General features: G+C 35.0%; 3 protein-coding genes and 1 pseudogene across 3 annotated transcripts; 2 read left to right on the top strand and 2 right to left on the bottom strand.

Moving 5' to 3' along the window:
- The first annotated feature begins 2,242 nt into the window (after positions 1-2,242).
- Positions 2,243-2,922, top strand: LOC106333041. The gene is made up of 3 exons (XM_013771524.1): positions 2,243-2,460; positions 2,538-2,609; positions 2,705-2,922. Exons 1-3 carry the CDS (start codon positions 2,296-2,298, stop codon positions 2,756-2,758), a joined length of 291 nt encoding a protein of 96 aa, XP_013626978.1. The 5' UTR covers positions 2,243-2,295; the 3' UTR covers positions 2,759-2,922.
- Positions 2,923-4,643: 1,721 nt separating this feature from the next.
- Positions 4,644-10,716, top strand: LOC106335675 (annotated as a pseudogene).
- Positions 10,717-10,803: 87 nt separating this feature from the next.
- Positions 10,804-13,234, bottom strand: LOC106335673. The gene is made up of 2 exons (XM_013774257.1): positions 11,969-13,234; positions 10,804-11,320 (listed from the first exon to the last, which is right to left on the bottom strand). The coding sequence occupies exons 1-2, from the start codon at positions 13,075-13,077 to the stop codon at positions 10,963-10,965; spliced, it is 1,467 nt and encodes a 488-aa protein (XP_013629711.1). The 5' UTR covers positions 13,078-13,234; the 3' UTR covers positions 10,804-10,962.
- A 2,071-nt stretch (positions 13,235-15,305) lies between these two features.
- Positions 15,306-16,262, bottom strand: LOC106334329 (cysteine-rich and transmembrane domain-containing protein 1). The gene is made up of 3 exons (XM_013772630.1): positions 16,102-16,262; positions 15,795-15,978; positions 15,306-15,492 (listed from the first exon to the last, which is right to left on the bottom strand). Exons 1-3 carry the CDS (start codon positions 16,142-16,144, stop codon positions 15,432-15,434), a joined length of 288 nt encoding a protein of 95 aa, XP_013628084.1. The 5' UTR covers positions 16,145-16,262; the 3' UTR covers positions 15,306-15,431.
- Positions 16,263-26,400: the final 10,138 nt, after the last annotated feature.

The raw sequence follows: 26,400 nt of genomic DNA, 5'->3' as shown, positions 1-26,400 counted from the left end.
ATTGAATTAATGATGTCAAACATAGCATTATTTGTACATAAGCATGTTTATGCATTACAATTAGAAAACGTGTGTGCAATTGGGCTCGGGTTTAGGTTCATTCGGATTTCAATTCTTATAGGATATGAAATTTAGCTTAACTTGAATATTTTTGAAAGTCGATACAAATTTGGTTTTGCTTTCATTGAACCATATTACAAACTTGGTTGAACCCATTTTAAATTTGGATTTAGTTTAAGATTTCGGTTACATAAATATTTGTTCATGAGTCAAAATTTCATATTTTAGTTTAGAAATTTGGCTAGTTTGAATAATCTACACTTAACAAAGATTTGGTCATATGATCCAAACGTAGAGTTAGATGATATAAACATAAACATGTTAAAACTAACAACTAACATTTCTATAATCGTTAGACATATTATTTAAACTTCTAAAATTTGTTTAAACTTTAGAATCAGAATTATTTATAATCAAACTGCAAATGCAATTATTAAAACACAAAACCCCTCAATATTTAACCAAATACAAAAAACACATTATACTAAAATATTTGAGATAGTGATTATACTTGTTGAGAGCATTAAGTATTTTTGGGTATTTATTCATGATTGAGTTCAAATTTGATTTGGGTTTTGTGTTTTTGAATTTTTAGATTTTTTTGATATCCGTTGTAAAATCCGAAATATTGTAGAATAAGAATCACTTGGATATTATATCGAAGTTGGTTCAAATTTATTTTTAGAATTAGTTCAGTTTGGATTTTTTGGTTTGGTTTATTTGTCCACCCCTAAATGCAATAATAATTTTTAATAAATTTTACCAGTAAAAATGATGATCAACCATAATGGATCATCAAGAGTTTTGATAGGATAAGATAATAATCTAAATTAAAGCCCATCAAGTTATCTGACAGTGAAGACGAACTTCTACCTAGTGAGGCACTAAATTATAGAAAATGCTAAATTTTGTGTTTGCATTTTAAATTTTTGTACTTGTTGAGAATATTTGTATGCTATAAACATAAAGTTTAAAGTCACCTGCATATCTATTTGATACGGTAAATATTTTAGCTAAATACACTTTTAGATCTGTTTTTGAATTAGCTTAAAGATTCATTGGTAGACTGATAATATCGTAACTACTACCGTATTACTATTTATCCATGAAAATGTGTTTTTTAAAATGTTTTTTTAGTGATAGTAAATATGAATAATAGTATTAAGAAAATGGTAAACATGAACATTTCATTTATTTAGTATGCTTATGAAATTTATTATTTAGTCCGGTTACATATTTAATAACATAGAATAATTTATTCATACTTTTAAATGTATTTTTTGAATAATTTTATGAGATTTCTTGTTAAATACTAACATATTTGATAATATATATTTTTAGATGTTTATACATTACAAATATATATCCAAGATAAATAACAAAGTAGGAATGTTGTTAATAATCTACTGTCTATTAAACATATGCCATCAAACTATTTTATTTACTTTTCAGAAAGTAAAAAAAATTGATTTTAGACTTTTAACACGTCTGAAACCCAACAGCAAATAATATATGAATAGTATAAAATGTTTAGTTGTAACAAAATAGTCAGTTAATATATTATATTGCATATAACAATTTGAAATAAAATAAAATTGGTACATTTGAACAAATTTTCTGAACTATACTGAACTGATGACAGTTCAGTATGTTGAGTTGACTTAAACCCAAATCATTTAGTCAACTCATAAATTATCATCATTAATACTTTGGCCTTTTCTGGATCCTTATCGCGTATTTAAGTCATTCATCTCCAAGAAAACCAGAGGGGTACACAACCAACACACCACCATTAATATAACCGGATTCGGTTATGGCCTGTGTCTGGTCTATTGAGTATTGTTAGTCCTTTCTCATGAAAATCAGTACTAATGTCCGACATTTTCCAAAATTTCTCATGAAAATTAGTACTAATGTCCGACATTTTCCAAAAAATTTATGTATCGAGGTTGGTTTTAATTACAGAGCTACCTTTTTCAAAGTCGATGTGCCTAACAATTTTGTCCAGCCCACATATTAGATCAGATCTCCTAATGCTACGTGGAGAAATTACAGACGCACGATGTTCAATCACAAACAAACACAGATTGCTGAATTGCCATCACTAACCGGTCTCGACGACCCGGTTTAGTATTCGCAGTGGGCACCACGCAAATTAGAATCAAACCAAATCAAAGCTTTACTATTTTAATTCTCACATCGAATCATCAAAGTGAAGCGAACGAGTCGTATCAAATGGGTAGCGACTGGAGAAGATCAATGGGGAACGTGAGGTCGTTCGTGGGAAACTCCATGGGTGGACTTAGAGGAGGTCAGAATCTCGCTTCTTGGCTCGTTGCGGGAACAATCGCTTACTATCTTTGGGTTAAACCAGCTCAGGATCTCAAAAAGGAACAGCAGGTACCGATCTCGACACTCATGGTCTCTGAAAAAAAAAAGGAATCGCTAATTTCACTTTCGTCTATGGTTTGATTTAGGCGAGGGCACTTCTCGCGGTGGCTGATGCGAATGAATACGTCGAGAAGAGGAAACCAATCGCTGATCCTCAGGTCTATTTTACAAAAAAAAACAAAAAATCAATCGATCATTTGCGTTCCTTAGGGATGTTGTTTATAAGTCATCTCAATGGTTTGCTATATTGCAGGTTACTGGTCTGATATATGGAAACAAGAACAGAACCGATAAACAACAGGATTAAACTATATTTTGTAATGAACATCTTCTTCGGTGTAAGTTAGCTTCTACGGGTTTTGTCAGGTTTTTCCATAGCTAAAGAATCATTGTATAGACAAATACTATAAGCTGTTACCCTTACACAATCGAATAAAAATGATGGAATCTGAAACTTTGTTTTGACTTCAACCTTCTTGTTACATTTACTCCTATAATCTTTGTTCTATTTTTGAAGTTTGCTGGTTTTGGTTTCCTAATGTGGAAATTTGAATTATTTGTTTACCATTTAAAGTTTGTAAGATGCTTTGATTTGTATCTTTTCAGATCCTCCTTGTAATGCTTTTTTTTGGGTTTATTCTACTGGTATGGTTGTATTCTGCCACAGGGAATTGGGAACTTATGTTAGGATAGTACATATGATCATCGTTTTATACCATGCGATGCAATTGACAATAGACCTATGTTTTTTGTTTGTGGGTACAGTCGAAGATTTATGTCTCCTCTTATTGTGTATTTGGATAGAAGACTCATGTGTTGGAGACATATCCTTTAGTGTCCTTGTCATGGATGTTCTATGAGTTTGTTAGATGGGTTTTGTTTTTTTTCTTCTGATTTGCGTTCTTGGATTGATTCAGTTTTGGTATGTGTGTGAAACTTTCGTTAATCCAAGACCTAGTGAAGCTTTTTTTTACTTTGTATCCATACGCTATGAGTTGCAAGTTCTTTGGTAAACCTTAAAGCATTACGAGTTTAAACGAATTTGTCACAGAAAAAAAACACAATATGAATCTATCCTTCAAATTTTCTGTGGTTATAAAGCTGGTAAACAACGTTCTTCTAGAACAAAACAGTCTCTTTGAGTCTATGGTTAAGCTAACACGGGGTTATTGGAACATGAATTTATGTAGAATTTGATGATTTTAATAATTGAGAGGATTTTACAAGTTAATTAGATTTAACAAATTTTATCAAATACTTTTTTACATAGATTTTCATTACTTGTGTATAGCTATTGATTGTTAATAATTTTTAAAGTAAGAAATTAATGGTGGTAGAAAAAAATGGAAAGAAAATCATTTCAATTAAGGCAATTCTTAAACAACTTTAAAAAAAAATTTTGTCACAAAAAAGATCTCAAGAAATAAAAGGACCAAAAAATTTAATTTCTACTTCTTACTTTATAGATATATAAATAATTAAAAATAAAAAATATTTTTTTATATAATTTCGAAATATATGTTTTTAATTTGAATTTTTGTAAAAAAATTTGAATTATTATTTTTGAAATGTTTTTTTTTTAATTCGAAAGTACTTTTTAAAACTATTTTTACAATTTTTATTTTTAATTTTTAATTTTTTTTCTATTTTATTAAGTTGTGAATTGTATTATGTTAAAGCTGTGATTTGTATATTATTTTATTCTTCAATTTGAGTTTTTGTATGTGAGTGTATTTTATTACATTGATTTCAAAAATCTTATGGGTATAGATGATATTCTCAAAGTTGAGTACTATGAGTAAAAACAAAGAAAATTTACATCTCAATAACAATAGATTTTAATATAATCTTAAAATCAATGAAAACTAAACTTTTCCAATAACAAAGGATTTTGAGTGGAATTTATAAATTATCATCCCAATAACAATGAATTATATTTAGATTTTAAAATTCACAAACCAATAATAATGTAATCTCAAAATTTAATAATTCCTCTAAAATTATTTATCCAATAACCCCCTCCCCCTCCCCCCGAAGTTTACATTTTCAATGAGCTAGAACGATATTCGAATTCTGTTTTTGGTATCTATAGTTGTTCTTTGGCATGGGAGCTAATTTCTCTTTATTCAGTATTATAAATGGGCCGGGCCTGATACGACCCAGTATCATCATAAAAGCTAATGCAATCAAGCGACTTTCATCGTCAACAATCTAACATCGTCTCCTCCATTGCAACCTGCTTCCTAAATCATAGACAAAGATGACGATCACGCAGATCTTACTATCCCTGGTTATAGCTTCCCTTTACTCAATCTACCATGTCTGGGCCGATCAGATCTTTCCAGCTCAGCTAGGTAAAGTAACGTTACTCCGCACACTATTTCACCATCATCTCTTAATCTCCCAATTCAATCTAACTACCCATGCGTCTGTATTAGAATATGCTATATGCTCTCCTATATTCTAGGAGTGTATATCTTCTTAGATATCAATCCCATGTAAAGCGTAACAAGCTTACCAAACTCTGTATATTTATACGTTCTATGTGATCAATGGAAGGGCAAGGGAATTCACAATATTTCATGGTATCAGAGCTTAAAAGCTTCTGAGACCCTTTCTCTTCTTCTTCTCGCAAATATCTCTCCTTCATCTTTTCTTTTTCTTTTCTTTTCAACGCTACAATGGCTTCTCAAAATCCTGTTGAGCGTGCGTTCGGGGTAACAAACATCAAACATCACATCCCTGTTACTCTTGACTATCAAGATCACAACTATGATGCTTGGAGAGAATTGATTCTCACCCATTGCTTGGCCTTTGACGTACTCGGACATGTAGACGGCACGTCTCTTCCTGCGGACAATAATGACATGCCGTGGCAAAAACGTGATGGATTGGTCAAACTATGGATTTACGGCACTCTTGAGCAACAACTGTTCCGAAGTGTGTTCAAAACAGGAGGCACTGCCAGAGACATTTGGCTACGCATCGAGAATCAATTCCGCAACAACAAGGAGGCGCGGGCTCTTCAGCTCGATCACGACCTAAGAACAACTGAGATTGGCGATCGCTCCATTCAGGACTACTGTCAGACCCTCAAATCAACCGCGGATCTACTGGCTAACCTCGACGCTCCAGTGAATGATCGCACCCTCGTTTTGTATCTTCTCAACGGTCTTAACGAGAAGTACGATAACATCATCAACGTGATCAAGCACAAGGATCCATTCCCTACCTTCGATGATGCCAAGGCAATGCTTCTCAATGAAGAAAACCGGCTCAAGCGCAACCAGAAAATGCCTGCAAACAATGACACTCCATCATCATCAACTGCGCTCACAGTCAACACGGAGAAGCACCAGCCCCGCAACAACAGAAACAACCGCAAAAACTACAGCAGAGGACGTGGAAGAGGGAACTACGGCAATCAGCGACCATGGAACAACTGGCCTCAACAATGGAATCAATCGTATCAACAACCTCTCTTTCCACCGCCAATGATGAGCTGGCAGCAATACCCCTCGCCATGGACTCAAGTCAACCCGCGAGGAGTACTAGGCCCCGCGCCTACACGTCCACAACAAGCACACATTGCTGGTACCGTCCTACAGCCAACAACGGACTTCGCAGAAGCCTTTAACACAATGACCATTGGAGACCCAGCTGCCGCTAATTGGTACATGGACTCAGGGGCCACTGCTCACCTAGCATCGTCCTCAGGTATTCTAAACTCTGTTCTTAATTGCCAGTTTGTTGTGAAGCTTGCCAATTGGGTAAACATCTTAAACTTCCTTTCCATGAAAGTAATCGAATTGTTTCAGCTCCTTTTGAACTAATTCATTCAGACGTTTGGACATCACCTGTTTCAAGCTTAAGTGGTATCCGGTATTATGTTTTATTCCTGGATCATCACTCTCATTTTGTTTGGGTTTACCCATTACGAAAGAAGTCTGAAGTTTTCGCAAAATTCACTCATTTTGTTTCATTTGTGAAAACACAGTTCAAAACAACAATTCAATCTTTCCAGTGCGACAATGGCGGTGAATACAACAACCACCAGTTCTTAAACTACTTCTCTGCGAATGGTATCAACTTCCGCTTCTCCTGTCCTCACACCTCTCAGCAGAACGGACGATCGGAACGTATGATAAGAACCATAAACAACACCATTCGCACTCTTCTTTTTCAAGCCAGACTTTCACCAATATATTGGGTTGAAGCGCTTCACTGCTCAGCCCATCTTCTAAACATTCTCCCATCAACCTCTATAAACAACGACATTCCTTTCCAAAAACTATACCACAAAAAGCCCACCTATGATCATCTCAAAACCTTTGGCTGCCTTTGCTATCCAAACATCAACTTTGCTTCCCTTCACAAACTTGCACCCCGCTCCGCTCCATCCCTTTTCCTCGGCTATCCAACCAATCATAAAGGATACCGATGCTTAAACCTTAAGACCAGAAAGATCATTATCTCTAGTCATGTGGTCTTTGACGAATCTATCTTCCCAGCCGCTGAATCTCATGCAAACACGGCGGTACCATACAAATTTCTTGATAATTCTGAGCCTTCTTCTCTTTTCAAACAGATTTTGGAAACTCCATTTCAAATGTCTCCTCCCCCGGCTCCTACTGCGCCCATTGTCGCACCATCCTCTCCTCTAGTCTGTCCTCCAAGACATCCAATGACTACTAGGAGTAGAGATGGAACCAGAAAACAAAAATCTGTTTTATCTCTTCATGCTTCCACAATCTCACCTCTACCAAAAAGCCATCTTCAAGCTCTTACTGATCCGAACTGGAACCCCTCAATGAACGATGAGTACGGTGCCATGGTTAAGAATAAAACGTTTAGTCTAGTACCTAGGCCTCCTGATGCTAATATTATTCGTTCCATGTGGCTTTATAAACATAAGACAGGTGCAGATGGTGAGATTAAGCGACATAAGTCGCGACTTGTCGCAAATGGGAAATCGCAAGAAGCGGGTTTGGACTACGACGAGACTTTCAGCCCCGTGGTGAAACCAGTCACGATCCGCTCCGTCCTCCATCTAGCATTACAGAATAATTGGGAGGTCCATCATCTAGACGTCAAGAATGCCTTCCTCCATGGCAAGTTGGACGAGAAGGTTTACATGCATCAACCACCAGGAATGGCGGATTCATCAAGACCACATCACGTTTGGAAACTAGAGAAAGCAATTTACGGCCTCAAACAGGCACCGCGAGCATGGAACGCACGCTTCTCTGGCTTTGTTCAGAAACTCGGATTCCAAATGAGTAGCAGCGACAACTCCCTTTACGTGTACGATAAAGGTTCCGAACGGGCTTACCTTCTTCTGTACGTAGACGACATCCTTCTCACGGCATCTACTCAGAAGCTAAGACAGACGATCACGGCTCTTCTCAAACAGGAGTTCGAAATGTCAGACGCTGGACGCCTCTCCTACTTTCTCGGCATCAAAGTAGATTACAAAAATGGTGGTCTTTTCTTGAGCCAATCGGCTTATGCTAAAGATATTCTAGTTCGTGCTAAAATGCAGGACTGCAAGCCTATCTCGACGCCAGTGGATTTAAAGTCAAAACTTTCTGCTGAAGATGGCGACAAGATTAACGATCCAACATTATATAGAAGCATCGCCGGAGCTCTACAATACCTTACTCTGACACGTCCAGACATCCAGTATGCGGTTCACCAGTTGTGCTTGTACATGCATGATCCAAGACTATCACATTATCTCGCAATGAAACGAGTGCTTCGATATCTACAGGGCACTCTATCTCATGGCTTGCAACTACACAAGACCTCCTCCACGTCTCTGACTGCCTACACGGATGCAGACTGGGCCGGATGCCCTGACACGCGAAGATCGACGTCTGGTTACTGCATCTACCTCGGGGATAACCTAGTCTCATGGTCTTCTAAACGGCAGGACACAGTATCAAGGTCAAGCTCCGAAGCAGAGTACAAAGGAGTGGCCAACGCAGTGGCAGAAACTTGCTACATACGTAATCTTTTGCTTGAGCTCAAAGTCCCAATAACCGCAGCCACGTTAGTGTACTGCGACAACGTCAGCGCCGTCTACTTATCAAACAATCCGGTCAAGCATCAAAGAACAAAGCACGTGGAGATTGACATCCATTTTGTCCGCGAGAAAGTTGCAATGGGACAGGTTCGAGTCCTGCATGTACCATCTTCATCTCAATATGCCGACATATTCACCAAAGGCCTCCCTACCTCATTATTCAATGAATTCAAACACAGTCTCTACGTCAGAGCACCCGACGATTAGACTGAGGGGGGGTATTAGAATATGCTATATGCTCTCCTATATTCTAGGAGTGTATATCTTCTTAGATATCAATCCCATGTAAAGCGTAACAAGCTTACCAAACTCTGTATATTTATACGTTCTATGTGATCAATGGAAGGGCAAGGGAATTCACAATATTTCAGTCTGGATCAAAACAGTGGGAACATTCAGCCGAAACAATCGTGAACCAAATCACACGGTCGAGTTTCTTCCCGAATATTCACCGTTTCACCCGGTAAAAAACTAATCTCCTATCGTCCACAATTTAGTGATTTAAAACCACTGAACAGACAGAGAGGTCTCTGTGTGATAATAGGGTGATAATCTGGAGTCAATGGTAATGCTTGATAAGCAAGGGAGACGATACTTATGTTTCTTACCAAAGGAAGAGGAAGTTGCGAGTGGATGGAAAACCTCTACGATGCAAAACATTAGCACTGTGTTGATGGAAACTGATAAACAGATGAAGCTTAAGACTCCTGATAAGCTGCTTCAGCCGCTGAATGAAAAGTGCCTTGTCAGGGTAAGGCCACATTTGAGAGAATTAAGCAAAATGATATATGCTTAGATAGTTTATGATATTTACATCAAGATTTTTTTTTTTTGTTGATTTTCTATTAATAATTAGCTTTGAAGTTTTCATTTTTATATTAGTTTAAGATGGATCCTTATATAAGGATTTCGTATGATTAAAAAAGAAAACAAACTTCTAAGAATTAACCTTAATCTCTAAGAGAGTTTAGGGTTAAGAGGAAGGTTAGTCTTAAAATCTTCTAGTTCTTTATTAAGGTTCATATCACAAAACTGAACCCATGTTTTTTGCTGCAGCAAGAGGGTTGGTGGTTCTATGAGTTTTGTCATCAAGGGTCCGTAAGGCAGCTACACATTGAGGATGGCACCAAGGTAAATATACTTTTCATCTGCTTCCCTTTTGGTGATTTCTTGATTCTCTCTGTTTCACTGTGTAGCTGCTACGGCTTGATGTGTTTTGAATACCCTTCTGTGTCCTGCCACTGCAGATTGTCCAAGAATTTTCCTTGGGTAAGTATGACCCAGAGGCAACTGCTGCATTTAATCAAAATGTATCTGATGTTTCTACAATGAAAGAGAGGTATATAACCTGAGGTTTTACTTTTGACTTATAGCCCAAGGCTGTATATCTCAGAGGTTGTGTTTTTTTTTTTGCAGGTATCACTCTCATATATACACAAATGGAACCACATGTGATCTTACAGGAACGCCTCGTGAAGTCGAGGTATAAACTAGTGTCTGTTGTTTTTTAGCATTTGGCTGATGGAATTAAGGATTTCATTATTCTTGAAAATTTCTCAATGCAGGTGAGGTTTGTATGCTCAGAGACCAGGGCAATGGTCACTTCGATAACTGAGCTATCTACTTGCAAGTACGCATTGACTGTTCAGTGCCCGACCTTGTGCAAGCATCCGTAGGTAATCTCGTTTAGTCCAATTTTCAATAAATAATTTCTTACTGCCACATCCTTGTAATGGAGATACTAATGCAAAATGTATGTTTGATCTTGTATGTTAATTACCAAAGAAAAGAACATTCAGTTTAGTTAAAATAGTAAACTTAGTTTGGTAAACTTGTTGTTCTTGTGGGGGCATTGCAGGCTGTTTCAGCTAGAGAAACCAGTGTCACACACGATCCACTGCAACTTGATCCCGTTGGAAGAAGGCGCAACAAGAAAACAAGGAAGACCGAGTAGTAGGCGAATCACCTAAGGATACTGATTCTTGAAAACCGCTTAACTGAATCACAGGAGTAACACAGTTAAACAGTTACTGTATATATAGGAGTTAGTACATCTCTCGTGTCTCGTATTACTTGTTGAAATGTTCTTGGTTAAGAACCAGTTCTGCATACCGGTAGAATAATGATACTCTATTTGTAGCCTTTAGTTTGTTCAATTTGAAGTTTGGAACCGGCTCGAATTTTCTTCTGTGAAACTGATAATGGAATCGCATGTTTGTCCTTGCAATTGTTTTGTTTGGGTTTATACTAAGTTTAAAACTTAAACAGAGAACACAACAACACACTAAAAAAATGTTTGCTAAAAGTTATTAATGAAATAGTAAAAGAGGACAAAACAGATGATACAACTAAAACGGAAACAACTACTGTACCTTTACAAACAAAATGATTATCAGAGGGATTAAGTTGTTATCTCTTGACTCTTGTCATGAGAAATGCTTCACATCTTTGGTCCCAATTTTTTTCTGCTCAAACTCTTTAATCGTGTTCACTAGCTTCTTCATGCTGTCATCATACACAAATGGAAGCTTCTTGTACAATGTCACCTTCTCCTTGGCTGAAGCAGGTAACATCTCTCTGCAAAGCTCCTCGTGTACTGTTATGGTGTTGTGGTAATGGTAATAACGGATCTTCGTCTCTGTCTTGTGTAGCGTTTTCCCTACTACGTTTTCAGACATGTGAACTCCTGTCGCAAAAGCGTTCTTGGCCTGGATCGCATATTTCCTGTCACGTCGTATGTTTGTTCTTGATTCTCTGAATAGTAGCTTCTCAAATCCCCATTGCCTGATAACAAACACACACCAAACAAGAAAACAAGTGTTTTCCTTTCAGAAACATCACTGATCAAAGTAAAAGCTAATTTCCAGGTTCTATCCTACAATTACGCTTAGGCGTTCCAAATTCCAAATAACCGAACAGAAAACCATCTAAATGGTTCATGTTTCTCCATACTAAAATTACTAAACCGAATCGGAACCGAATTACTTGAATACCCGAAATACAACTAATATATCTATTATATTTAATTTTAAAATAACTAGAGTCTAGGAATTATCAAAATTTATGTTTGTATCCGAATATTTCTATCCAAATTATATGAATTAGTCCGAATTATCCAGTATTTTATTTCAAACAATCCAAATTGTCTAACATCCAAATTGAATTTCATTTTTTCAGTTTTTTTTTCTTTTTTTGAGCAACTTTTCAGTATTAGTTGTTGTTAATGTTTTTACCGGAACTAAAGAACCAAACCGGACCCAACTTTATAAAATACTTAGACAGTTCCGATATCTTCTAATTTATATTTCACAAAGAACCGAAAACTAAAACAATCAAACCAAAAAACGAATGCTCAGTTCTACTAAGTACTAAACAATAACAATTGACTTCTTTGAATTCAATTGCATTACAAAGGAGACTCGAAAGCAGTACCTGGGATAACCTTGAGTTGAATCGTTCAAGCAAAGAACACTAGACATCGGGTTCTGCTCAATAGTGAACTGTGTATAATCCGAAAACTCAGCAAGAACCGATTCAAGCGTATTCCCATCAGGCAAATAAATATACTCATCAACATCAAAGAAGAAGGTCCACTCCGCAGCGTGACGATACCGATGCAAACAATCATTAACAATCAAGAACTGGTTATAGTAGTACCCATCGTACTGAGCCTGGTCCCTAATGTCCTGAACCGTGACCCTCCCTGCTCGAATCCACGGCTCAAGAACCTCCCTAACCTCCGCCGAAATCCCACCGGCATCGTGAAAAACAAAATGCGATCTCTCTCCGAAGAACCAAGCATGGTAAGCCATCCATTCCCTCATACGCGACGAGCTCACGTTCCCGTACAGCGACGAGCCGCAGTAGAGGTACTCGTACGGATACGGCGGTGAGAATTTCGACTCGTTGTAAGATCCGGCGTCCTCCTCGAGGGCTGTGAGCCTCTCCAAGAGGTTCGGAGATTCGTTGTAGTAAGCGTTGAGGATGAGTTTGCCTCCGGAGTTATCGGAGTTGGGGTTCGAGGGGAACGTGCAGTTGACGACCACGACGGTGTAGACTCGTCCGTAGCCCCAGTCCGGGAGAATCTTCACGGCTTTGGTGGCTCGTGTTGTGGTTCCGTTGTTGGATAGGTACTCGCATTTGAACCATGGTTTTCCGAAGGTGTGGATCGGTTTCGAGGCGAGTCCGACGACGGAGAAGGATGATGGACCGCCGCGGTAAGCTCCCATGAGGACGAATAGCGCCGCCGCGTTTCCGAACGGTTGGAAAACGCGTTTGTTCGGATCTGATGGAGAAGTTGCCGGCGTGGCGGAGAGAGAGGCGGTGAAATTCTCAGGTGAAAAAGATGAGGAGGAGGTGGAGAGTATGGTGGTGGTGGGAGAGGCGGAGCAGGGAGGAGCGGTGGAGATGAGGTTGTGGTAGTAAGGAGGAAGGTTCCAGATGATCATGACGAGGGAGAGAGCTAGCAATGTAGCGACCAGTGGCTTATTCTCGAAACAGACGGTGGTGGTGGACACCGGCGGCGGAATCTCTTTCCTCATTTTATTCCGGCGCCGGTGAAACGAAACGCAACGTTTCGGTTTCAAATTAATTAATTTTTTTTGAAGTGTGACGACAAAAGCGTAATAAGAGACAAGTGTGACTCGTAGCTTTTGCCGACACAAGTGTTCTATTATCACGAGACTCGTGTCTGTCTCGTGAGTTAAAAGTGTGGAAGTAGTGTGTTATAGTAGGAATATGGGCCTGGATCTCTTGTTATTTACGGAAACGACACTGCATCTAATCGTAAAGCTGGATCGTCTGCTGGCTCCCAGCTGATAGCTTTGTGGGACCCCATGATTCTTGCCAAGCTGGCGCAACGGTGCTAACTTTGATTTGTTTTTGTTACCAAAGCCATCAAAGGAGAGTAACAACAATAAAATGTTAAAAAGACATGTGGATAGATTTTGTTAGAGTTTGTGAATTTGCACTTTTGCAGTCAAAAGAAAAAGTTTAAAAATTATTTTCAGTAGATTCTGGTTTAAGACTAATTAACTGAAGAAAAAGGTATTCAACAGTCAAAATCTCGAATGGTGTTTGATATTTGATAGGTTAAAATAAATATAGTAACAAAAATAACAAATGGAGTTTATATGTATCGTTTGTTCGTTGAAGTGATGATGTTGTAAACCTATGATCCAAATTACCTACGTAAATTTGAAACGATTTCACCAAAAAAACAAGTCCAATCCAATCCATTTCATTTAATATTCTATTTATATAAGAAGCTCGAATAATAGATTATGAAGCTCGTGAGAGTAATAATAGCAATCACCTTGTTTGTTGTAAAAATATTACATTAAAGACCCCAGGTCACATCCATGTTTAAGCTACTGGATCCATGTCTGAATGAAGTAAAAATAAAGTTGTTTTAGTCTCATGATCCCTGAATTGATTAAAAACATGATGTTTTCGTCTAATTTTGGAACTCCCGGAGACTTATGAGTATGACAAATGCTTTTATGTTTTATGCTTTAATATTAACAAGCATGTGTAGATTTAATGAGAATAAGATTGCGTCAATAAAGACTTCAATTTTTCAAACTTAAACGTCAATAAAGAGACCGTGTGTCACATTCAAAACTGAAGGATACCGTGTATGTTACTTCCTCGGTTTTTTAATATAAGTGGTTTTAGAATTGTGCACCTAGATTAAAAAAATTATTAATTTTTATATTTTTTAAACAAAAATATCATTAATTATTTACCTAACCATAAATCAATCAATAATAAAATAGAAAGTATATTATCATTGGTCATATAACATTAAATGTTAATAAATTTTATATAGAAAACCGAAAACATCATATAATTTGAAACATAAAATTTTTTCTAAAACGACTTGTATTAAAAAACAGAAGGAAGGAGTATAATTTTGTCGTCATATTATTTATATTTTCAGTTTTTTTTTTGCCGTCAACGAATTTCAAGTTTAAGAATCTTTTAGAATTGTCGGTGGACGTTGTTACAATCATTTCCAACTCCAAGTACTTTATACAAAACCTTCAGGATGTGATTGGCCATCTTACTCAAGCATGCTGAGTTTATTTACGCAATGTGCTTCATCCCTTGTGGAAACTTCTGACCGACAAAGTGAATCTTGGAGAATTCTGTTTCACCTTTCCAATTCAACAGTAAGTTATGCTCCTAAATAAAAAAAGGTTAGACCAAAATGATTACATCTTCTTAACTTTGGCTTTGATTGGCCTTATGAAAAACTACTACACCGAATGTTAATTTGCTTTTTGCAAACTGCAAGATTTTGCTAATCAGTTTTCATTTATGCGAGATCAACGACAAGTATAACTTTAAAATTGTCATCTGCAGTTTAACAGCGAAATCAACTTTTTGTTGGCGAGTGACTTCCTCGTTCCTTTTGACATATTTCTTTATCTTCTATGGCTATGTCCCTTATCGGATTGATGTGTTTATTTGTTAATCAATTTTGAAGCCTAACACGTAACTAGTATAATTCAAAAAAAAAAAGAAGCCTAACATAAAATATCTATATCACTTATAGCATACAGCGACAACTAAAGTCATCTCTACCAACAATCATAACACACACGATCTTCTGAATTTGTTATGTGGTCTTTTGTCTATAAAGCTCCTTGTAATATTCCTATTTTCAATGTTGATCTAGCGAGTTTTGTTGGGGAATACTTAGGTCGATAATGTGGATAAGCTTTTCAAGAGTTGCGCCATGAATCGTGGACCATAACTATGGATGCATGCGATAACTATTCAAAACCTTTCTATAAGAAAATAATCAGAAGTCAATGTTTCATAAACAAGATTTCTGATTTGCACATTACACAACACATATAGTGGATCAAAAGTAACTCATATAAAAGAACTAGTAACGACTTGGAAGGCAACATCGTTCCACAAACCAGCAACAACATAGAGTTGTCAAACTGCATCATTCCAAAAATCCAAAGACATATTAGTGATTTATTTACAAAAAGGAAAAAAAAAAATCTACTATCATTGTTTGTTTCAAAAAAAAAAAAAATCTACTATCATTGTTTTTAATGCTTTATCAAACTGAGTTAACTCACATACCGTGACATAATTATTCATAGTTCAATTATAAGCATTCGAAACCTCTTTCAACATATTCAAAAGGAAAAAAAAAACTGAAGACAGAAATCTCTAGTTAGACCACCCAACGACAGAAATGAGACATACTATATCATATAATAACGTTGGAGTTTACCAGGTTCTGAGAAAAGGAAAGCAACCCATATACTCTCCTTCTCCATAGTATTCATCTCTATATGGACGCAGGGGCGGTGGATGTGGCTGACCGTAGCCACTGTAGTAGTCTTGGAACCTCGTGCTGGTTGGTGGATACGGTGGTGGTGGAGCCTCCATTACCGGAGGGTAGAGAGGCGACGGGGCTGAAAAAATTCATGGAAAGTAAAACACATGCATGGTATGGTACTTTATCATTTCAGCTAATTGTTACATATATAAGAAACAATATTTAAGTTTACAAAAAAATATAATGTTTTGAGGATTGCCTTGTGGTTGATTTGACTCATGAGAAACATGGTAAGCTGCCATTGTGAAGCTTTAGATTTGAAACTCGTTTGGCGATAGAAACAGGAAAGTTCAAAAGAAGTGTGGTTCAGAAAAGTGAAATGTTCATGAGAATATCTGAGGAACTACAAGACATTCTTATGTCTGTTCCCAAGTTTTACTTTTGGAAAATAATCTGAAATAGTAGTTGTCTAGAGCAAAAGCGGCGTTGGTTTTGTCGAGGGGGAGACACATGGCAGTTGTGGTGTTTTGACGTGTTGGCTTGCAAACAGCGTGACGAGCTACTTGGCAGTTTAATCCGATTTGGGTCGGTGCCTTCCGGTTCGCCTTGATTTTGTGATGTTGAGAAATATCTTCAGTTTATACTTTATACAAATGGCCCGTATAAGACTGAAACCACGTCTCTGACCCAAACTTCTACGTCTATTTCTATTCTGGTTCGACATTCGGCTTTATTTCCTCTTGGGACACGAGACATCTCGCTTCTTCTTACCTGGACGTTTTTTGGTTGTTTCCTCGTAAATTCACTAAAACGCTAGACTATATTGATTGCCTAAACAAATCCACCCTAGATTATCCTCTCGCTTCTAGATTTTTTTCTGAGTCTCATGGTTATGTTCTAACTTATACATACATTTCTCCATTCATCTTAAATCGTCCCTAGAGATATTTAGCCAAATTGTTTAGCCAAATTCATGAATTTATAAGAGACAATATAATTTAGTTGATGGTAGGAACATATAGTGTGCGGAGGGTTGTGTACGGGGGTGTATAGGTATGTCCAAAAAGAAGAAGGATGGAGGTGAGTGAATGCGCAATCGTAGAAGAAGGTCTGGTGTATATAGGATTCACTACAATCAGATTGTTCGAGGATGATGTTTTGATTTGGCTAGAACATATGTGTATTGCTGTTTTGTGTATACGAATTGTAGCTTGTAGCTTGGCATAGTTGTACACGTGGACAGCTCGTAGTTCCATGATGTACAGTTGACATAGTTGTACACGTGGACAACTTGTAGCTTAGTTCTGCAGTGTACTAGCAAATGATTCTGAAAATCTAACTCCGTAGGAAACTGTAAGGACTGTGATTGTGTAATTTTGTTACCAATTTTCCACAACTCATAGAACCAGTCAGTAGAAACATGGTTAATATAATGTAGTTGATGGGAAGAGCGTACATGTGTACGGTTGAGGCAGTGTACGGGGGTGTATAGGTAGATGAGGTTTTTAAACCAGCGTAACCAAGTTAGGCAAAATGTCCAGAATAGAAATCTGTGAATTGATTAAAGTGTGTGGGCTAAAAGTAAAGCCAATACATATTAAAGAAATTTATTCCATTCGTTGGCGATAAGTGAGAGGGTTGTTGTTCAAAGAGTTAGAAACTTGGAGTTACAGTAAAAGACATTGACAAAACAAGGTTAATTAGCTCACAAACCACAACTTATGATCCAATAATCAGGTTTTGATTTCTGATTAATTATCTTGTTAACTTTGTGGGTGATGAAGAATGAAGAGGTTAGAGACGAGAATGATTTGGGGAAAGAAGATGTGAATTGTAGAATTTGATCTGGACCGTCAGAAATAAGAAGTAAATCTAATGGTGGTTGTTAAAAGTTAGATATGTGTCTTGTCCAGATTTGTGATATTAAATCTCAGCCTTTGGCAATAAAAGAAGATTGACGGTTGGGAGCAAATCGCCAAAAGAATCATTAGGAAGGAGCTATATATTTGGTATGTAACGAAAAAGGATGATGGTTAGTTAGGATCCAACAGTAGTGGTTAGAGAAAGTGTGTCTGTATAACAATGTGTCGTAAGGTGTAATCTATTTTATTAAAGTAGAAGCACCTAAAGGTTTTGTTTGACAACTTTGATAGTAGTAAAAAATAAATATTGTTGTTTGGATAGATTGATATCTTAATAAGATAGATTAATTATTTCATGTTGACCTTATATATTACACGAAATGGATTTTTAATTTTGTTACTAGATTTTGATCCGTAAAACCGTGCGGGTGATTATTTTATTTTTACACAAATAATTATTTGTTTTACATGATTAATTGTAATATTTACCATATTATTAATTGTTTAATATAACATTTTAAAACAAAATAATTTTACAGTTCACATACAATAATTAAATTTATTTGTTTTAAATTTTCATATTTTAAATCATTTGATACAAAATTCCAAATTGAATTTTTTTACTGGTGAAATCAAAGATTTATTAAAAAATATTATATTAAATTAATATCGCAGATTAATACAAAACTGTACATGTGTTTAGTTATAATTGGAAAATTAGTTAGATATTTTAAAAGTTCGTTTTAGTTAAAATAAAATATAAATTAAATTTTAAAATAAACACGACATTAACTAAATATTTAAAAGTTTTGCTTAAGTGAAAAATGAATTTACATTTATGTTAAATAAACACGAAATTATTTAATTATTTAAAAAGTTTATTTTAATAAAATTTAAATATATATATATATTTATATTTATATTGTAAATAAAAAGATATGAAAATATTTTATTAAATATAATTTTAGAGTAAATATAAGAATATCTATTTGATTTGTTTGTCTTAGAATAATTCAAATAATTTAAATATTTATACAAAAGTTAATTTTAATAACTTTCTAAGGGGTGGTCCAAATTAAAAAATCACACATGAACTAAGTCATGACTTCTCTTTTAATAGAATAAATAAATATCTTTGCCCATTTTTGTTAAGCTATCAATGATAATCAAATAATGCTCTTTCACATACATACAAAAAGTTGTATGCCGTATCAAACCAAGCATAGAAACCAAAACAAAAATATTTCAATGCCTGAACCATTTCATTATGTGTACGTTAACAAAGTGAGCACGTAAATTTGTATATGTAAACGTTATATGAATTCACTAGAGTGATGTATAAACCAGCGCGGTACCATTTCATACAAACACTAAACCATAATAAATACCAGCATACAAATGCATATATTTTTTATGGACCATTGAACCGGTTTATATATATAGATTGCTCAACTAATCAATTAATTTGAAAAGCTATCGAATTAATCTTTCTAAACCGCATTGCCATAACTGTAACACGTACCAAACCCATAAACCTCATATTACGGTGCAAGATACATATCTCCCACATATATTGTCCAAAAGGAATATTCTACTCTATTGAACTAATTTACATATTTGTTCCTATAATTTAGATTGAATTGGCGTGAGCAATATCTCCTGATCATTTAAAAAGAGATCACAAGCTTATTACCCACGTAAATATCGTGGATGTTAATAACTAAATTGCTTCTATCGAATATGTTTCCTAACAGCAATCTATTTAATCTATTTAATTTTATGGACCCCTGTTACACAATACACTTAAAAAATACATAGTTTAAACATATAAACAAAAGACTGAAACTAGAACCGTTAACTTTTCGTTTTTTAAGTTTGTAAATATTGTAAAATATGCATTCGCACAGTCGCGCGGATCAAGATCTAGTTAAAGTTAAAAAAAGTGTCATAGATTGTAAATATTTCTATATTTTTTAAAACAATTGTAATATAAATGTATTATTTTCTGTGAATATCAGTTTTCGATAAAATTAAACTAATTGTAACTTAATAAATTCAGTTTTCTTTTTCTAAAAAATTACAATATATTATTATAAAATAATACAAAATTATAGAAAACAGAATTTTTTTAGGTGGACTACTATGAAAGTGGTCTATCTTCAGGTGGTGAATATCAACGGATTTTTGCTTTCCATTTGTCTTTTTTTCCACGCCGATCCCTTTTGTCTACTTGTTTTCTTTGTTGATTTTGTTAATATTTGTTGAAGTCTTTTAGTATGTTACATGTAACCTAGAGCCAATGTCTTTCTTTGTTGATCTTGTTGATTTTCTAGTTTAGATGGAAAAACTAGATTGTACGGTTTTGGAAGAAAAATTGATTTGACGGATAAATTTATTTTGCCTGAGAACTAATGCGACGATGGTCTATCTTTAAGTGGTGAGTGTCGGCGGATCTACAAACGGCTTGAACAACAGTCACTGAAAAGTCACGAAATCTGCTCTGTCTGACCACCGGTGTCTTCGAAGGCGGAAACTTTGGTTCCCATATGTTTTTTTTCACGGCAATCCCCTTTGTCTACTTTCTTTCTTGGTAGATATTTGTTGAAATATTTTGGTATTAGAGGGAAGCAGATCAGTAAATAATTTAAGTGATCAGAGTAAATATTTAATATTAGATGTTATTAAAATATACATATTTCTTAAAAAATTTATATGTATATTTTTATCCAATGTTCTAAAATACGGTTTGTGTGGCCGCTTGTGCGGTGTGTATACGCTATGCGGTTTGTTAACGTACCGAAATCTATCACAGGCGGCATGAAATACGGTTTGGTAAAAAGCGGATGCATATACGGCCGCATAACCGGCATAATCATACCGTATATTTGTTTGTTTTGACTTTTTAAAGGTAAAAAGTAAACGAAGATTAATCAACGTAGGTTAATTAAAACTTCAATATAAAATAAGAAACACCTAACACTAACTCACAAGTCCCGTACAATTCATTGTCGTTTCTAGTTTTCTAGCTGATAAGAAAAACTAAAGTCTTTACCACTATTTTGTTTTTATGTCCATGTTCATGTTAAAAAAATGCAGACCTTCCTTATTTTGTTGGTGAAAACATGGTTACAGCCACATTGAATCACGAGACATGTTTTGTTTCTGCTTTGGTGTTAAAGATGGATAGTGCAGCCAACATGTAAGATGGCTGAATGGAGATTACCGATATAAGTCTATACACGTACAAAGGCAGATTCTGGAAGAGACAGCAGAAAACTTTTAACAGCAAGAAGCAAACGAAGCTATACCGTTACGGACAACTATGCTCGCGACAACATATAGTTTCAGTTATTGGCATTGGACTCCGGTCACTTCCATTGTCTGCCACCGTTGGAAAACCAACCTCTTCAAGCTCACTCGAAGACAAATAATATGGGGAACACATCTAGTCTGGTCGGGAATGATAAAGACAACCTACCTCAGTTTTCAATTTTATGGTGCCACGTTAAGCAGCAATTCAGAGATTTATATGTATGTGGCAACCAGACAAGCATCTCATCTTGGGGAAATTTCAGATATTATATATGGTCAACAAAGCTGGGCCTAGATAGAATATGGTCAATTTGGATCTGTGGCCTCGTATGTGTTGTTCAGTTAGACTCGCGCAGCTCAATACACCATAATCCAATATTCTAGAAAATTGCTTTGCATACTAATCTTCAAGTGTTAGTCGACTTACTTTCCCTTACTCTTTGACGCAGGTTTTCACATTAGTAAACAAAACAAAACCCTGCCTCATGTTTTTTTTTTGAGAATTTCAACTTTTAACTGAGTAAATACTATCAAACAGTCGTTGAAGTGATTATAGTATCTTGAGACAGTCCATACGAGAGCAGATTAGTAGATTAAATTCCTAAAATGGAAGATGAGAGCAGATTAGTAGATTAAATTCAAAAATAGAAGATAATGACCACATGAGAGCAGATTAAGTAGCCATTTAACAGTTTTGGTGTTTATGTGTCACTGAATCCAGTTTTTCTTACACTTGTTAATAAGATGATTACTTTGGGTTATACATGTACATAAGATAATGGTTTATTTCATAAGAATATAAAATTGCAGCTGACCTAAGAAAATAAAATAAAATAAGATTTTTAAAATGTTGCACAAGTTAAAAAGATCAATTTTAAAAGAGAGGCTATTAAAATACCAGAACCAAGAAAGGCTATACAACCATTGAGTCTGGATTACGTATAATTATCAACAGCTTTTAAGTTTTTTCATTTATTTTTGGTTCCAGAAACGTGTATGTTGTTGGCCGCCACAACCAGGTCTATGGATCGCTCTGGTCGACTCGACTTGACTCGCATACCATATACATATGAGTTATGTAAGAAAAAATAGTCTAGCTTACATATGATATACGTGCACATGAATCAGATAGCTTGGAAGTTGGAACTGCTTTACATTCAAAACCTATTGACAACTATATTTATAATCGACATGAGAGAAACACGTTGACCTTCTCGCATTACCAACATAAAATAAACTCCAAAACTGTACCCAATTCTGACTGTATAGCTAAATATGTAAAACAAATGAATATATTTACATTATATATATATATATTATTTTTTGTTAAAGGGTTTTCATTAATAATTAAATACCAACTACAAGGTGCAAGCAAGCACCCAAGTTTAATATTACAAGATACGGGGAAGGATCAGACAACTGATGACAGGAAGATACAATAAGATGATGAAGAGATCCACTCTGGAGGAACGAACCAGAAAGTGGATAATCTTGAACCCATAGGAAGACCCAAAGAAATCAAGGCTATAAATTATATATATACACATATTTTCACATTTTACCATCTGAACAGGGACGATGAACACAATTTGGAAAAGCACAAACCAAGTTGAAGTTGTCCTCTCCCTTGGACTATATATAAATGACTCTAACATGTCCTTTAGATTATGCCATTAACCGGCCATCAATTCTCACAGCTCTAGCTAACTGCATGCATGTTAGCAATAGCCTATCAACATGTGCCAAGTCGAATTGTCTATAACCAAACGCACTAAACTTCATTCATGTAAGTGACTTTAGATGAAAAGATGTAGCAACCCAAAAAGGTAAATCCATCAGAGTACAATGACTAGAGTCATCTCTTAATTACAAGGAAAAAAAAATCTAGGCGGAAGAGAGTAATCGACACCAAACATTACAAAGTTAAGAATTTGGTTCCAAATGCACAGAACTATTTGACTTTTTTTGGTTAATGTCTAAACAAGAACCGTTTAGAGAGAAATACTTTCTAAGTTCTTAAAATTTATGAGGAACATATGTAATTCGTTTGTGAGACTCCATTACGGGACTGCAACAGTGTGAATATAAAGAAGAATATCTGACCTCTTCAAGCTCACTCTAAGATAAATAATATGGGAACACATCGAATGGTAAGACAACCTACCTCAGTTTTCAAGTTTATGGTGCCACGCAGGGGCGAATCTAGAAGGATTCTCTAGTGGGTGCAAAATTAAATAATGGACAAAGGGGGCAAAATAAAAGAGGATTTAAAAGTTAATGACTATTTCTTCAATTTAGTCAGCCATAATAACGTTTGAACCCCTCGTAACTTCGGGCACTTATCGCTTTTGTTTATGGCCCATTAATGAATGTATGCAAACACTAATTGGATCTCTAAGCTAAACAATGATATCTTCAACATTACTCATTGTTTTGTTGTATAGCTTATCTAACGCTCACATATTGATGTAGTGTTTGAATCTCCTTTTCCTTATTGATTGACAAGTTAAACTACAATTAAATCTCTTTTTCCTTAAATCTCTTTTTCCTTATTGATTGACAAGTATAAACTACAATTAAATCACCCTCAATTTTTTTTTTTTTTAAACTACATGTAAGGGAAAGTAAAATACTCAGTCATGGAACAGCAGCAACAACTTCCTTAGCCTTGGCAGTTGGCACAGCCAACTCAGACAAGAACAATGGCTCTGAACTGATAAGAGGGTCGCTTGAGCAAGGAAAAGGAGGCAAAATAAAAGAGGATTTAAAAGTTAATGACTATTTGTCATGATTCTTGTAAAATCATCACATATTTGTACCCATAAAATCCGGAAAATAGACATACAATATTTGTCATGATTTTACAAGAATCTCGTTTCAACATTGGTAGAAAAAACAGAGGCAAAATAAAAGAGGATTTAAAAGTTAATGACTATTTCTTCAATTTCGGGCACCTACCGCTTTTGTTTATGGCCCATTTATATTTATGCAAACACTAATTGGATTTCTAAGCTAAACTAGGGCCGGCCAAAAAATCTGGATCCAAATAACCGAACCGAATCTGATTCGAAAAAGTAGTATTGAACCCGAACCGAAATTTATTAAATATCCAAATGGGTTTAAAATTTTGGTATTTAAAGAACCGAACCCGATCCGAACCGAAGTATTTTGGGTACCCGAATATATCCAAATTAGATTTATATACCTAAATATATTATTTATTTTTAGATTATATATATATATATATATATATATATAAATATCCATAATATATAAGATATTTTTAAGTTGTCCAAAATATTTGAAAATATATATAAATATTCAAAATTAAAGGTGTAAAATAGCTAAACAATATTCAAAACACCAAAAATATTTAAATTATCTATTGATTCTCTATCCAAATATTCAAACCAAACGAATTTTTATGTTAAGTTTAGGTATTTTGGCATATGTTATTCAAATTTACATGTAATATTTTATTTTGTTTTTAAATTTTGAGAAATTTAAAGTTTATAGCGAATTTAAATTTTTTAAAATTTTTTAAAACGGGTTATCCAAACCTGAACCGAACCCAAACCCGAACCGAAATTTATAAAAACCTGAATGGGACTAAAATCTTTAACCTCGAAAACCCAAAACCCGAATATATCTGAACCGAACCCAAATGGGTACCCAAACGCTCATCCCTAGCTAAACATATGGTTGAAAATGATTTAGCATAAGGTTACACATCACTTACCCTTTATAAACCACACACAAGATCCGTAAGCCTAAACATCATTGCTTTTCCAGTTTCGTTAGACATATTGTGATAAATAAGCCTAAGCATGCTATTAGCATGTTCGATTTTTGGCTTAGTGTTTGGAGATTTGAGTGTATATTCTCGCTATGTGTATTAACGTACATGTAGATTCTGTAATGCTTTTTTGTTTTTGTTTTCAAGCATCTATATGATATATCTAAATTGAACAAGTTCTCTGCAGAAGAAACAACAGAAGACTGTTTGAATCAAGAGAATGACAAATGACCTTCTGTTTGCAAAACACCAGGAACCAATGGATACTTATAATCATCTTGCATTTTTTATCCACCCAGCTACCTATATTAACGTTTTTATTATTTAATTTTCTTAGCTAAAAAATCAAATCTGATCTCCCTAATATGCTTTTGTATGCTGTTCTTTGTTTCATGACCTTCCTTTTTAAATGTGCATTCAGTGAAACCTATTGACTTATATGTTGTGTGAGGATGTTGTTTGCATTGTCTACTCATCATAATTGATTTAGGGATTGTATCGTAAAAATCGGTGCTCTCTGTACTAAGAGACTGCAAGGAAGTTGCCATGTAACCGACTTTTTGAAAACAACTTAAGAGAATGTGTCAGTTACAAAAAGAAAAAAAAAACAACTTAAGAGAATGTGTAAGGGTATTTTTCAATTTTTTTGCATGCAACGTTCTCATATCTTATCCCATTCAGCTCCAAAATGACATATTAATTCAATCATGAAAGTTATTATGACAAAGAGTATCAAAGCTACAAACCAAGTAACCAGCATAAAATAAAGACTAAGGTCTTCAAGACGAGACCGGTCTTCAAGACGAGGCCGGAATTCTTATTTTGGAGAGCCATTGTTGGTTTTTTTTTTGAAAGATGGATTCAGGCCAGTGTTGATGGTTTGTTTAAAAAGTACGTCGTTAGTCTGGTTTGATCTGTTTTATTTTTTATTGATAATGTATTTTCATGAACTGATTTGGAGAATAATCTTATTTTTACGTTTGAATTTTTGATTCAATTTTATTTCTCTTATTAAACTGTTAAATTTGGTATTATAATTCAATGATTCTAAATTAAAACAAAGTTTAAATTGGCTGTAAATTTTACAATTGTCTTATACAAAACCTAAAAACTAAAATGTATTTAAATCATAACTATGTTTAGTTAAATTTTACTCGTCTTACTTATCTTTCTATATATGATTTTCAGTAATAACAACAACTATTTGTGAGTTAAGTTATTTTAATTTTGTTAGACAAAATAGAATGAATAAATACAAACTGATTTAAATTTCTATGAATTTAATAGTTCAATTGTATATATATATATATATATATACAATTTATATTTAGATATAAGTGCAAAAATTTTAACTTAACAAACATTATATGAATACCCGGGAGAGGACACGTCATTAACTCAATTCCCTACAGCTTGCCACGTGTCCTGTTTTTCCTTTTTAACTTCTCTACGTTAGACTCTTATATGTGGGATTGACAAATTAAAGTAAATTGGCTTTCGAAATGCATTACTTGATTGAACAAATCCAATATCTAAACCCGAGAACTAACCTCCTCGTCTTCAACCATTATCTTAGCATTCTAGGGTT

This window comes from Brassica oleracea, chromosome C3 (assembly GCF_000695525.1).
Source record: "Brassica oleracea var. oleracea cultivar TO1000 chromosome C3, BOL, whole genome shotgun sequence".
NCBI classification, from domain to species: Eukaryota; Viridiplantae; Streptophyta; class Magnoliopsida; order Brassicales; family Brassicaceae; genus Brassica; species Brassica oleracea.
The sequence above is the reverse complement of the archived record's forward strand: the minus strand, read 5'-3'. Positions and strand labels throughout refer to the sequence as shown.